The 12,833-nt window shown below is 38.3% G+C and overlaps 1 protein-coding gene across 1 annotated transcript in view; it reads right to left on the reverse strand.

Moving 5' to 3' along the window:
* FRMPD4 (FERM and PDZ domain containing 4) overlaps nucleotides 1-12,833 on the reverse strand; it is a 302,625-nt gene that overhangs the window by 27,065 nt on the left and 262,727 nt on the right. The window contains exons 8-9 of the mRNA XM_069062992.1: nucleotides 9,562-9,681; nucleotides 3,745-3,881 (exon numbers count right to left, since the gene is read on the reverse strand). Of these exons, the coding sequence (XP_068919093.1) occupies nucleotides 3,745-3,881; nucleotides 9,562-9,681 (257 nt within the window). The remainder of the gene's footprint in view (nucleotides 1-3,744; nucleotides 3,882-9,561; nucleotides 9,682-12,833) is intronic.

The following is a 12,833-nucleotide window of genomic DNA, read 5'->3' on the forward strand; positions in this document are numbered from 1 at the left end:
AGAGAGAGAGAGAGAGAGAGAGAGAGAGAGAGAGAGAGAGACAGAGACAGAGACAGAGAGAGAGAGAGAGACAGAGAGAGAGAGAGAGAGACAGATTGAGATAAAGAAATAGAGAGAGAATGAGACAGAGACAGAAAGAGAAACACAGAGAGACACAGAGAAAGACATATACACAAAGACAGAGAGACAGAGAGATAGAATAAGAGAGACAGAGAAAGATACATAAAGACAGAGAGAGACAGAGACATAGACCCACAGAGAGAGATGGAATAAGAGAGACAGAGAGAGAAAGATCCAGAGAGAAAAAGAGAGACAAAGCGAGACAGCAAGACAGAGATACAGACAGAGAGACAGAATCAGAGAGACAGAGAAAGATATAGAGAAAGAGACAGAGAAAGGCACAGAGAGAAAGAGACAGAAAGACAGAGACAGAGAGGCACAGAGACAGCCAGAGACAGACAGACACACGCACACACACGCACACACACACACAGAAAGAAACAGATAGAGAAAGAGAGACAGAATCAGAGACAGAGGAAGAAAGATATAGAGAAAGAAAGAGACAGAGGAAGACACACACATAGAGCAAGAGAGAGACAGAGACACAGAGGGACAGAAAGAGAGACACAAAGAGAGATAGAATCAGAGAGACAGAGAAAGAAAGATAAAGATAGAGAAGACAGAGCAAGGCAAACAAACAGAGAGAGACAGAGAGACAGAGAGAGAGACAAAGACAGGCGAGTGACTTGCCTGAAGTCTAACAACTAATAGGTAGCAGAGTCAGAAAATGGAGCCCACTTAATGGGCTCTAAATCCAGCCCTCTTTCCATTGCTTCTCAAGTCACAAAGTCCAAAGAATAATTGCAACCAGGTCAGACTGAAGTGAAACCTGGCAAATGGCATAAACAAAGGCATACCTTGGACTGAAAGGAAATTTTAACTGTGCTCTCCCTCTTTCCTCTTCTTTCTTTTTTTATTCAGTTGCCATGGGAATATATGGGTGAGATCTCTATGAGTCCTGAGCGCTCTTGAAACAGTATATGGTGTGTTGGGGGAGGAGTGCTCCAGGCTTCCCCTTCCCCACTGAATGGAGTGACCATGGACAAGTCAATTCAATTCACAGGGCCTCAATTTGTCATCTATTAAGGGAGGATACTAACATTTGTCCTCACAGGGCTATTGTGAGAAATAACCTTAAAAGCACCACATGAATAGGGATGATCCTTTTTTATCTATATGGAATGTGAGAGTGGAGAGTGTACAATCCCATGCAGGATCCCATGATCTTAGTGTCCCTTCTAACTCTAAAGCCTATGGTTCTTAGCCTAGAAATGTGAGGAATAATAAGAGAAGGTAAAGATAGCAAAGAAATATATGGGCCCTAGGAGCTCTTATATCTCTACCTCTACCATGACTGATTTTTTTATTTTTTTGCTTTTTGGAGGGGGGGATGCAGGGCAATTGGGGTTAAGTGACTTGCCCCAGGTCACACAGCTAGTAAGTGTTAAGTGTCTGAGGTTGGATTTGAACTCAGGTCCTAATGAATCCAGGGCTGGTGCTCTATTTACTGTACCACCTAGCCATTCCCCCCCCTCTTATTTTGCTGACTGTTTTCTAATATAATGCAGTCCTTTCCCTCTACCTGAGATAACTAACTTTATCTTCCCAAATTGAAGCCATTTGAAAAATAAAACTGTGTACTATCTATTTACTTTGTAAAATGAATTAAATTCTCCCCTGACTTATTAAGTGCAGTCAGATGAACAGAATATGGGTGGAATACTAGTAAATGTGGGTGAGGTCATTGCAAATGTTTGTAGACCAGAGAGAATTAGAGTTTTTAAAACTATAAACAGTGCTGGGTTCAGATACTTATGTGAACAGGTAATAATAACTGATATTTAGATAAAGTCTACAAAGCACTTCATATACATTATTCCATTTGAGCCTCTCCCTAGACCCTGGAAAAGGGGTCTTACAGGATTTTGTTTCCATTTTGCAGAAGAGGAAACTGAAAATCAGAGCAATTAAGTAACTTGCCCATGATAACACAGCTAATAGCTTTCCAAGCTGGGATTTGAAAGATACTGGCTCTAAATCCAACTCTCTCTCCACTATGCCATGGTAATTTTCATTGCCTGAGGACTATTACCTGGCCTCTGGCCTATAGTTATTGCTAATGTACAGGAGTTCTGTGGCCCTCTGGGTCCCTTGGCAGTTGGCTCTAGAATTTCGGAAGCCCTCCTAAATTGTGCCTGTCCTTTGTAGATCCAGAAAGTGCTAGGCAAACTCTCAAGTGCATTTGCTCTAGTCCTGTTTGCACAACTCTGTCTCTGCCTCTGCATGTGTTCCATCAGCAAAAGGTCATTCCACCCCCTGTGGTGCATGTAGTGTTTGAGACCCCAAATAAGCTTTTAAATCAATAAATGGAAAACTATTACTGCTAGTAATCAGAAGGACCTGGGAAAGCCTGGCATTTGAGGCAATTAGACTTCATTTAATTTACTAATGGCTTTTGGGAGCTGTAGAGGCTAGGGCTAATTTTGCCCTTTATCTAGCACACAGAGACTTTGATCTAGCTTTTATCCAGCCTATGCTTTAAACAGTCCCTTTTTCTTTGCTATGTGTATTACACGCTTAAGCGAAGGATTAAGTGAAGATTAGCCTACTGGATATATCATTACCATTTTGAAACAGATGACATTGATACATGGTCCTTGTGTCAAAAGGTGGTCCTTAAAGATGATGCATGAAGAAGGGGAGTAAGAGATACTGATGTACTTAAACTGGGAACCAGCCCACAGAATTCCCCTTCAATTGCTTTTGAAGTTTATTGGTAAACACAACTTTCTTTCTGACCATACTTGAACATATTTTATCCTGAAAGTTTTAGTTTTAAAAATATAGTCACTTGAACAGGGTGCTCGCATTTCAACTTGGTGTTGCAATAGCCAAAGAGCATTGATTTCATTGGTGTTGGTATTCTTTCCACCATTGAAAATTGCAACTCTTCCATGCCTTAGGATCTCGAACTAGAGGGAGTCTCAGAGGTCATCTAGCCCAACCTCTCATTTTGCAGAGGAGAAAATGGAGGCAATTTAAACAACTTATCCAACACCATAGGATCACAGATTTAGAACTGTGAGAGACCCTAAAAGGTAATCTAATGCCAGCCCTCTCATTTTACTGAAGGAGAAATTGAGGCCAAAGAGAAGTTGAATGACTTGCCCACGGTCACATAGGTAGGAAATAGTAGGTAGAGTGAGGAAGTGAGCATTTGAACCTGGTTCCAAAGCCAGTGTTCAAAAACTTTTTCACTTGATGATCAGGTGTGTGTGTGTGTGTGTGTGTGTGTGTGTGTGTGTGTGTGTGTGTGTGTGTGATGTGCCTTTCTCACAAATTTAGGCTGTTTATGTGATGAAAGACTTAGCCAATCTTTGGATATATCTTCAGTCTTTCCAGCTTTATAGGACCTGCCAGACATTGTGCTCTGCTCTCAAAGCCTTCCAGAACCTGGGGTTACTTATACCCTACAAAGTGACATTGAAGTCATTTTAAAGATGGAATGAGTTGGCTGTGGAAGATAAGCTACTGAATATATATCTTCCTATTCCCTTGTCTATTTTCCAGCCATAAAATCTCAGTGGGAATCCAGAAACTCATCTAAAATGATGTCAGACATTATAAACCCCAATCCATGCCCAAATAGCTTTGGCCTCCTCCCCCACGCTGGGGCATACTTACTCAATGTATTTGAGGGAGATCTTTTGGGTTTGCTTGGTGGTGACAGTGGCAATGTACATTTGTAATGCTGCCAGACGCAGGGCAATGTCATATTTCAGCTCTGGTCCAAATCTTTCCTGTACCACATCATTACAGCTCTGCAAACAAACCAGCAGAGGGAGCATCATGTTAAGGAATCTGGATTCATGACTTTCTCTTGTAACCTCAGGAACAGGTGATGTAATTTTCCAAAGTGTTCAATCACCTCCCCCTTTAACCTCCCCCCCCAAAGGAGGTTCACCATAGAAATGGCTCTGCCCTCCTTATTGGCAAAGTGCTACATTTTAATTTAATTGAATTGCATTCACGAGCACAGGGACAACATGAAACACAAGGCTGATTTACTGACTTATTTTCCCTTTAAAAAATTAGAAATTTGGATGCAAAATTTCAAAACTTAGGTGCCTCGAATGAAGGTGCGAGTCATATATGGGTACAAATAGGGGCATACACTTTTAAGATATGCTGTTGAGAGATGTAAAGCTTTGTATCAGGAGGAGACCTCTAAAGCACAGTCTGTGTGGTACTCAGCTTCCATAGCCAGAGATGTCACCTAAGGATTTGAAATGTAAATAAATGTATTCCATTTATTAAAAAAAACTACATTTCTCTTCTAGTTTTCTTAAAAACTATTTTAAGTCTTCTCTCAGGCTCAGGGGACTATGGCTGGATTAACATTATTTAGAAGATAGTGGCATGGCTGGCAAGAGCAAGGAAGAGATGAGGATAATTGGAAGGGCAAATGGAAAAGGGATATTTCTTTTTATCCTACCAAAAAACTCAGTGGGAAGTGGTCATCATAAAATGGGCATATTACCTCACAAGGTAGCATCTACCAGGAGTACATGATTCTTGAGGTAGGTAAGAAGTAACATGGCCATAGATTTAGAATGGGAAGGGACCTTAGACGTCATCTAGCCTAACCTCCCTCATTTTACAGATGAGGAAACTGAGGTACAGAGAGGTTGTGACTTGTCCAAAGTCATACAGGTAGTTAGTGGCAGGGTTGGTATTAAAACTAAGATTTTTGACCCTGAATCCAATACTCTTTCTATTTTGTTACACTTGTCTCCTTGGACCAAGTTACCCTTGGAGTTGGAATTAGGTTGATGAGATCTTCAGAAGGTCTTCGTGGCTTCCTTCCTATTAGGACCCTGACTATGGGTACATCTTAAAAAATAGATGAAAATGTGTTACCAAGCCCAGAGACATATTAGTCCTGGCTATCACATTATAAGATTTAGAACACATCTCTGAGGAAGATGAAGTAGTGAACAGTGGTGGAAGCTTATGTACAAAAGAGGCAGACAGGGTCAACAGAGAGCAGGAGTTGTAGCCTGTAGGATTTCCAGGATCAATGCAGTCAATCTGGGAGATGCAGGACAAACCAGAGGTAACAGAATAGCAGGTATGGAATTAGATAAAATTTCTGGTCTTTCTCATCTGTACATTTATTTATGCTGAATATATTTTTGCATGTTCTTGTCTCCCACTTTAAAACACAAACTTGTTGTTAAGTAGTGATTGTTTCATTCTTTGTTCTTGTATTCCTAGTGCTTGACACACAGTAATACTTGCTTATTGATATAAACACCACATCCTTCCACTTATATTGTCTCTATCTATTCTTGTTGCCCACTGACACCTTATTTGAAGGTTGAAGTTGTCACCAGACTGGGTCATTTGAATGAGCAAATAAATCTTACAAAATTCCCCAGGCCACAGATAAGACATGGAAGAAGAAGAAGGGGCATTTCCTCAGCTTCTTTAATGCTGCAATTGCCTTTCTTCTACTGGCTTATTGGAATAACCAGTAGTTTAAAAAAATTATTTTATTCTCATGAAGATCAGTCTGTCTTCTCACCCTTTCTTCCCCTTTTCTCCATTGAGAGAGCAAGAAAAAACAAAACTCCTGTTATTGACATAGTCAAGCAAAACAAATTTCTGCCTTGTCTATGTCCACCCCCCAAAAAGTCTGACTCTTTACCCTGAATCTATCATCTCCCCATAAGGAGGTGGGTAACATGTTTCATCATGAATACTTTTGGAATTATGGTTGGTCATTGTACTGAAAAGAGTTCCTAAGTCTTTCAAATAATGCTTGTCTTTTCAATATTGTTGCTCTTATATGAATTGTTCTTGTAGTTCTACTCACTTCCCTCTGCATCAGTTCATACAAGTCTTTCAAGACTTCTCTGAAACAATAATTTCTTATAACACAATAGTATTTCATCCCATTCATAGATTGTAACTTGGCTATCCATTTGCCAATTGATGGGCACTCTACCAGTATCCAATTCTTTGTCACTACAAAAAAATGGTTATATGTCTTCTTTTTTTGATCTCTTTGGGCTATAGACCTAGTAGAGACATTACTATAATTTTTTTTAACACCTCAGAGATGGGGACCACTATTGCTTGGCTTCTAGGTAGTCACTTCAAACTTCAGGAACAGTAGAGGAAATACCTCACTTGTTGCTTTTTTTCCAAGTCTGCTTCTATGACACAGGGATATCTCTCAGAGTTGGGGTTGAGTCTATTTATGTCCCTCTCACCTATCCCCTTAAGCCCCATTTTTTTTAAAGCAATTGGGGTTAAGTAACTTGCTCAAGGTTACACGGCCAGTTATTATTTCTGGGTGTGGTGCTGAGTATCTGAGCCCGGATTTGATCCAGGTCATCCCGACACTGGAGCCAGTGCTCTTACTCTCTGGGCCACCTGGCCGCCCCTAAGCAATTGGGGTTAAGTAACTTGCTCAAGGTTACACGGCCAGGTGTTTCTGGGTGGGTGCTAAGTGTCTGAGCCCGGGATTCGATCTCCAGGTCTTCTCAACACTGGAGCCGGTGCTCTTACTTGCTGTGCTACCTGGCCGCCCCTAGCCCCATTTTTTTTTGTTGGAGCTGTTAGTTTCTTACATTATTTATAAGTGAGTCACATACATCACATAATTAATTAATTGGGGAGATAGTCTGAATTAGTAAAATGGCTACATTATAGAATATTTTTAAAGAGTTTTTTAAAAATTAATTTTAGATACATCCTAAAACAAAAACTGGTTAGGACAGTGGAAGAATTTGATATGCATTTTAGATAATGTCAGGTTTTTTCTCTCTCTCTTTTTAGGTTTCTCTCTTTGCTATAGGACATGGTTCAATCTGGAGACTATTGGGTAAGTAGAGTGAGTATTTCCCAGAGGCTACTGTGATAGGGAAGATCAAAAAAGAGGGAGGGGAATCAAACATATTTTTTTAAAAGAAAAAAAAACCTAATGGATAACAAGCATTTGCCAAATAAAGGTCCTCCCCAGGGCCTGCTGTGATGGAGAGATAAATGTAACTTATAACTGCATGTTAATTGTTAATATGCAAATGAGTATTATTAAAGTACTTGAAAACATTTTGTTCTCTTGAGTAGGTTATACATTCTTGTTAATTTGCTTAGTGATCAATTCCTTTCTTCATAGAGAGCACAAAGGTCAATTTCAGTCCAGCCCATGTCCCTATTATTGTATCTATGAAAGAGTGCAATCTGAATTAATTAACTTTTACTGTAAACTTATGGTAAATTCTGTGAACTAGTGATTAGCTGACAATATTTATGCTGACACTTCTTTTTTAACCTGTTTATTTAACTAATGGTTAGTGTCCTCATTAAGAACTTTTAAGTAATTTAAATTGTTCCCTTTCTTTCTTTTCTTGGCAAAATTATGTATTATGCTTGTATTTACTCCTCTCTTCCTTGGATGAATTTTGATTGCATTTGGAACTTCTTATAAGAACCTGGACCATTAGTTAAATAAATAAGTCACTGGATTGAGAATAAGCTGCATGTATGCATATATGCATACCTATATCTAATCACATATAATCGGGTGCAGGCTTTGGATGTGAAGAGCTGGAGACAAAGGAATCCTACACACACACACACACACACACACACACACACACACACACAGAGCTATTCAGTCATTTCCATCATGTCTGACCCTATTTGGGTTATGCTTGGCAAAGATACTGGAGTAATTTGTCATTTCCTTCTCCAGCTCACTTTATAGATGAGGAAACTGAAGCAAGCAGGGTTAAATGACTTGCCCAGGGTCACACAGCTAGTAAGTAAGTGTCTGAGGCTAGATTTAAACTCACAAAGACGAGTCTTCCTGGCTCCAGACCTGGCAGTCAGCCAACTGTCATACTGGCCTTTATTTCTTGCTTTTACAGTTGACTTCTCTGTTCTTGAAGTGATGGCTAAAGCTAGAATATTACTACTATAGAGGTAGAATCATGACAATTTAGGCTCCTAGTCTATGCTTAAGTATGGCTAAATTCTGATAGAACAGTATTATTAGCAGAGAATAATATTCTGGTTGAATTAATTACAGGGTAATTAATTTGGCATGTCCAGTGAAGAGGTATTCAGGACAAGGGAAGGCACTGAAAAATCCAGAAGGTAACTTGTCACTTGCCAAAAACTTCCATTTGAACTGGATTAAAAAAAAGGAAATCTTTCTAAAATATCAAGACTTCCCTGCCTTAGTAAATTGAGGACACTGAATATAATTTAACCTTTTCCTGATGACTCAGGATCCTTAATATTAAATACTGATTTCTCTTTCAGCATCTTATATAAATTGTCACTTTGCATGGTTTACTGAACAAAGGAAGCTTAGTTTGTCCTTTCATTTTTTTATCCCCTCTCTCCTTTTTTTTCTATCTATTCCCTTTTTGGTTGGTTAGGTATCAGTCACAACCATCAGGAGCCATGGATAGCATCCCTTTCCTTCATAGCTGCTATAGTCCTCAGTCTTCAGATTTTCTCTGCTATTTCCAATACTAGTTCTCACCCATAGGCTTTTCTGGTTACTTTCAAGTTGACAGTCATGGATGCCTAAAGGCTCCCTAGCATGGCATTACCAGAGAGGTGGGAGTGCTACTCAATCAATCAGTTACCATTGTGCTAAGCATTAGAGATACAAAGAAGAGATCTTGCTCTCAAGGCACTTACCATCCAACCATGGGGATGGAGGTGGGGTAGAAAATGTGCAAATTACTATGTACAAACAAGATATATAAGGTATAAATTGGGATAGTCTCAGAGGGAAGGAACTAAGGGTAAGTAGGACTAGGAAACACTTCTTATAGAAGGTAAGATTTTAGCTGGGACTTGAAGGAGAAGTATTCCAGGAACAGTCAGTTATACTAATGTATAACTGAATAAATCTTTACATTAAAATGATAAAAGAATTTAAATTCTTTCCTGAAAAAGAAACTCTATGAATGATCTATGTCAGAGGTGGGGAACCTGTGGCCTTGAGGCCACTGGTGGCTCTCTAGGTCCTCAAGGGTGGCCCTTTGACTGAATCCAAATTTCACATAACAAATTTGTTCCAGTTTTCATTTCCATCTCTGCTTGGTTTGAACTCTCTTGTGTCTCATCTTCCTCTCCAGGCTCACTAGTGTGTCCTCTCCTCTTCCCATCTTACTTTTGTGTATTCTCTTCTCTCATTAGATTGTAAGCTTCTTGAGGGCAGGGATTGTCTTTAATTTTCTTACTTGTATACCTAGCACTTAGCACAGTGCCTGACTTATATTAGGTGCATAGTAAATGTTTATTGATTTTATTGAATAACACATTTGAGGTTACATGTTGTGAGAAGAGGGGAAAGAAGTTCTTCAATATAAGAAAATAAAAGAGATACATGCATAGCATTTATAATATATATGATAATAGTATATCTCATATATACATAATATATAACAAACTGGTCATATTTTTACATACCTGCACATATAGATACTCAAAAGCAACTGGATCTCTTCTCAAAAGGTCAATGGGATCCTTTGGGACAAAGCTAATTCGGAAAAGACATCTCATCTTATGGGAGCTGGGTCTCTGTGTCACCTAAGACATTGAGTCAATAACATACAAATCTTTTAGTGCTAGAAAGCAAAAAGAATCATCAAAGGACATTAAAACAATGCTTTCTCTTTCCAAAGAAGAGTAAAGCACTAAATATTTGAAGTTTATTGGAGAACAGCATTATTCTATTTATTCACACTTTGAAATCCATCCTCTTGTTTTCCTTTAAGTATTAACATTACAACTGAGTATTCTTCCTGAGGTATGTATCCGTTAGTGTTAACAGTTAGGAAGGGAATCAAGTATATTTCTCCATACCCACTGTCTATCGGAATACTATCTAAGGGCATGGTAAGACACTTTGAAGGAAGCTAGGCTTGAATTTGGTAGCCACATCAAAACTTAAGGTTCATGTTTTTCAGTTAGTTTCAAGTTCTATGATTTGAGGTCATCTGAATGAGTTTAACTTTCCAAATAGTTTAAAAGATCTTGAAAGCCAACTAAAAGACAAAGCATTTTGCTAACTAATTCATTCTTAGTGAAAACAAGAAACTTAAGATCCTAATGAAACAAGACAAAATAAAATTTAAGTGAAAAACAAATTACAGAATGGTTTGGTTCAATTTTTTCCAACTATTAGTTACTGGCAAATATTTCTCAATCTACAAAATTTTTATAATTGATTATTTTTATTTCTTAAAATTTGTGAACTTTGAAAATTTTTAACTGTTCCCTTTATCTTGCTTTTTTCACCTTTAGATCCATTCTTCTTCCTAGTTCCCTGTCTCTTACTTGATACTCTGATAGCTGAGATAGTGGAGGGTTTAAGTGGTCCCCAGCAGAGTATTTATGTCTTTTTCAAAGCCACATTATAGATTGGTTGGGGAAACACTTATCTAATGAGTGGAACAGTACACTGGGGTTCATAAGAGATAATAAAGGATTCACTGCTGGGTCAGAACAATGATGGATGCATTATTCCATCTCTGACCATGGTATTAGGGGGTATTTTTTCAGAAGTTCTATTTGCCCTTTGTAACACTGATCTGAAAAGGTCAGGGATGTATTCATAGCATCTGTAGCTTCCCCTTATTGCCAGTTACAATTATTATCATTAATTGATCTAAAACTTTGCCCCTTTTTTTTGCTTTTCATCTTCTACCATAGTCCATATTCACTTCTTAACTTTTCCCAATGGTAAAACCATAAATCCTACGCTTTTGTCTCGCCAAGAATAAGCCAGTTCTGTCACTGACTTGTTGTATGCCCCATGGCCAATCATTTCTGTAACTAAGATTTTTCATCTTTGAATTGCTGCCAGTCTCATAGTTATCCTTCTTCTTGTTTCCTTTTTCTAGGAGTGGCAGATAAAAAAGAACTGACCAATGAAAATCTCCTTAAGGCACCTTTCAAATCATTGCCGCGGAATGAACTGTTGAAAAGAGAAATGAGAATAATAACAATGGTTTACTTCTCTACCTGCCTCACTTCCCCTTCACTTTTCAGAAGTGATAGGGATTCGATTTTAGAAATTAATTAGTATAATTTGACCATTGTTCTGAATTCATTAGAAGGTAATAGCAAGAATACTAGAGTCTGGCTGAAAGCACTTTTCCATTGAAAATCTCAGTAAATACTCTGTTTTACACACAACACCCTTCATAAAGGCACAAACGAATATTAAACTGTTTGAATTGTCTGAATGTCAGATTGATGTTAAATCAGGTGAGCATTAATTATTTAATTAAATGCATTTGCTTAAGAATCCCTTCAGCATTTTCATCAAACTCAAATGTTTTCAAAAGACTTTGTGTTACTTGGTGTTACATGTGGCTCAGCTGAAAGGGGCCTGTATTTTAAATCAGAAGACCTAAGTTCAAATCTTGGGTGTCTCACTTGTTATCTAGACAAGTCATTTCTCCCCTTTGGGAAGAATTTTCTCATCTGTAGAATGAGGGGGTCAAGCTACAGGATCTCGAAGTTTCTTTCCAGTGCTTGCATTCTAAGGTCTATAATTTCTTACAGATATTTCTCCCTGTATGACATGCTACAAAATGTTTTGAATATATTTTTTCACGTGCATTCATTACAAAACACATAAGTGTTTTATTTGTGGTCATTATGTTACAAAAATACTGTCAGAGGAAATATGCCTTGAAATAGGAATTCCATCATGGATCCCAAAGGCCTTTCTCAGGCAGGAAAGATTGGTGACTTCCTCTTTTCATTCTATCACTTCAGATTCAAAGATATAAACATTGGGCACAAACTGCTGCAATAAAAAAAAATTAGCACTATCTAGCTTTAGAAATGATTTTACAAACTCCTTTGCTTATCCAAATTAGCCTAAAGATTTCCTTTCTAGATTATGGGCTAGCCTGTTCTGAAGGTTATCAACTAGAGACATCAAGTGGTTGAGAGACCATTTTATATTAAACACAGGGCTGGTTTTATTAGCTTCACATTGTAGCAGCTGACATTTCACATGGGGGATTTAGTAAATCATTGGTTATTCACTACTGCTAAAGCATAAACAGATGCATTTCTTTCCAAGGGTAAGAGAACTGTGAGAGGGATTGAATGAATTTTGGGGTATATCTATATCTATATGGAGGCATCAAGAATAGTATATAAATTGGAAAGCCTATGAGCAACCAACCGATCAATCTAAATGGCAACACATAACAAGTCCATCACAGTATGTTTGGCCTATTCCAATGAAGCAGAGATCTATAGGGAGACTGATATATGACAGTTAGATGAATGCCAGCTTTTAATTATTTGACATACAATATGCCAATGTAATATGTACAAAGGCCTCCTTTTTGTCATTTCTATCCTCTTTTTCTTTCAACTCTGAGCTACCCAACTTAACCTTATGTCCAAGAGTGGCAATCAGAAAGTGTCTCCTTCAACCTTCCACCCTGAGTCAATATCATCATTGGAGCTGTCTCAGTTGTTCTCATTAAAATAGTGGATACAGAGTTTATGGTTGAATGGAGCAGGTAACAGGACTATTTGTCTTATCAGCAAACAGATGGTGATGACATGTTGGCAATAAGCAAGCTGGGGCTCATGGCAGCCTCACATATGCAGAGTGGGCAGAAACGAGGCAGGAATTTCAAGTTTTTAAAAATACTCCTAGGTTGCTACACAGAATGGAGCACCATTTGACACAATCAACAGTCTCATTT

This window comes from Petaurus breviceps, unplaced genomic scaffold, assembly GCF_028583685.1.
Source record: "Petaurus breviceps papuanus isolate PSGF00001 unplaced genomic scaffold, PetGlider_PUasm1.0 90515, whole genome shotgun sequence".
In the NCBI taxonomy this organism is placed as follows: Eukaryota; Metazoa; Chordata; class Mammalia; order Diprotodontia; family Petauridae; genus Petaurus; species Petaurus breviceps.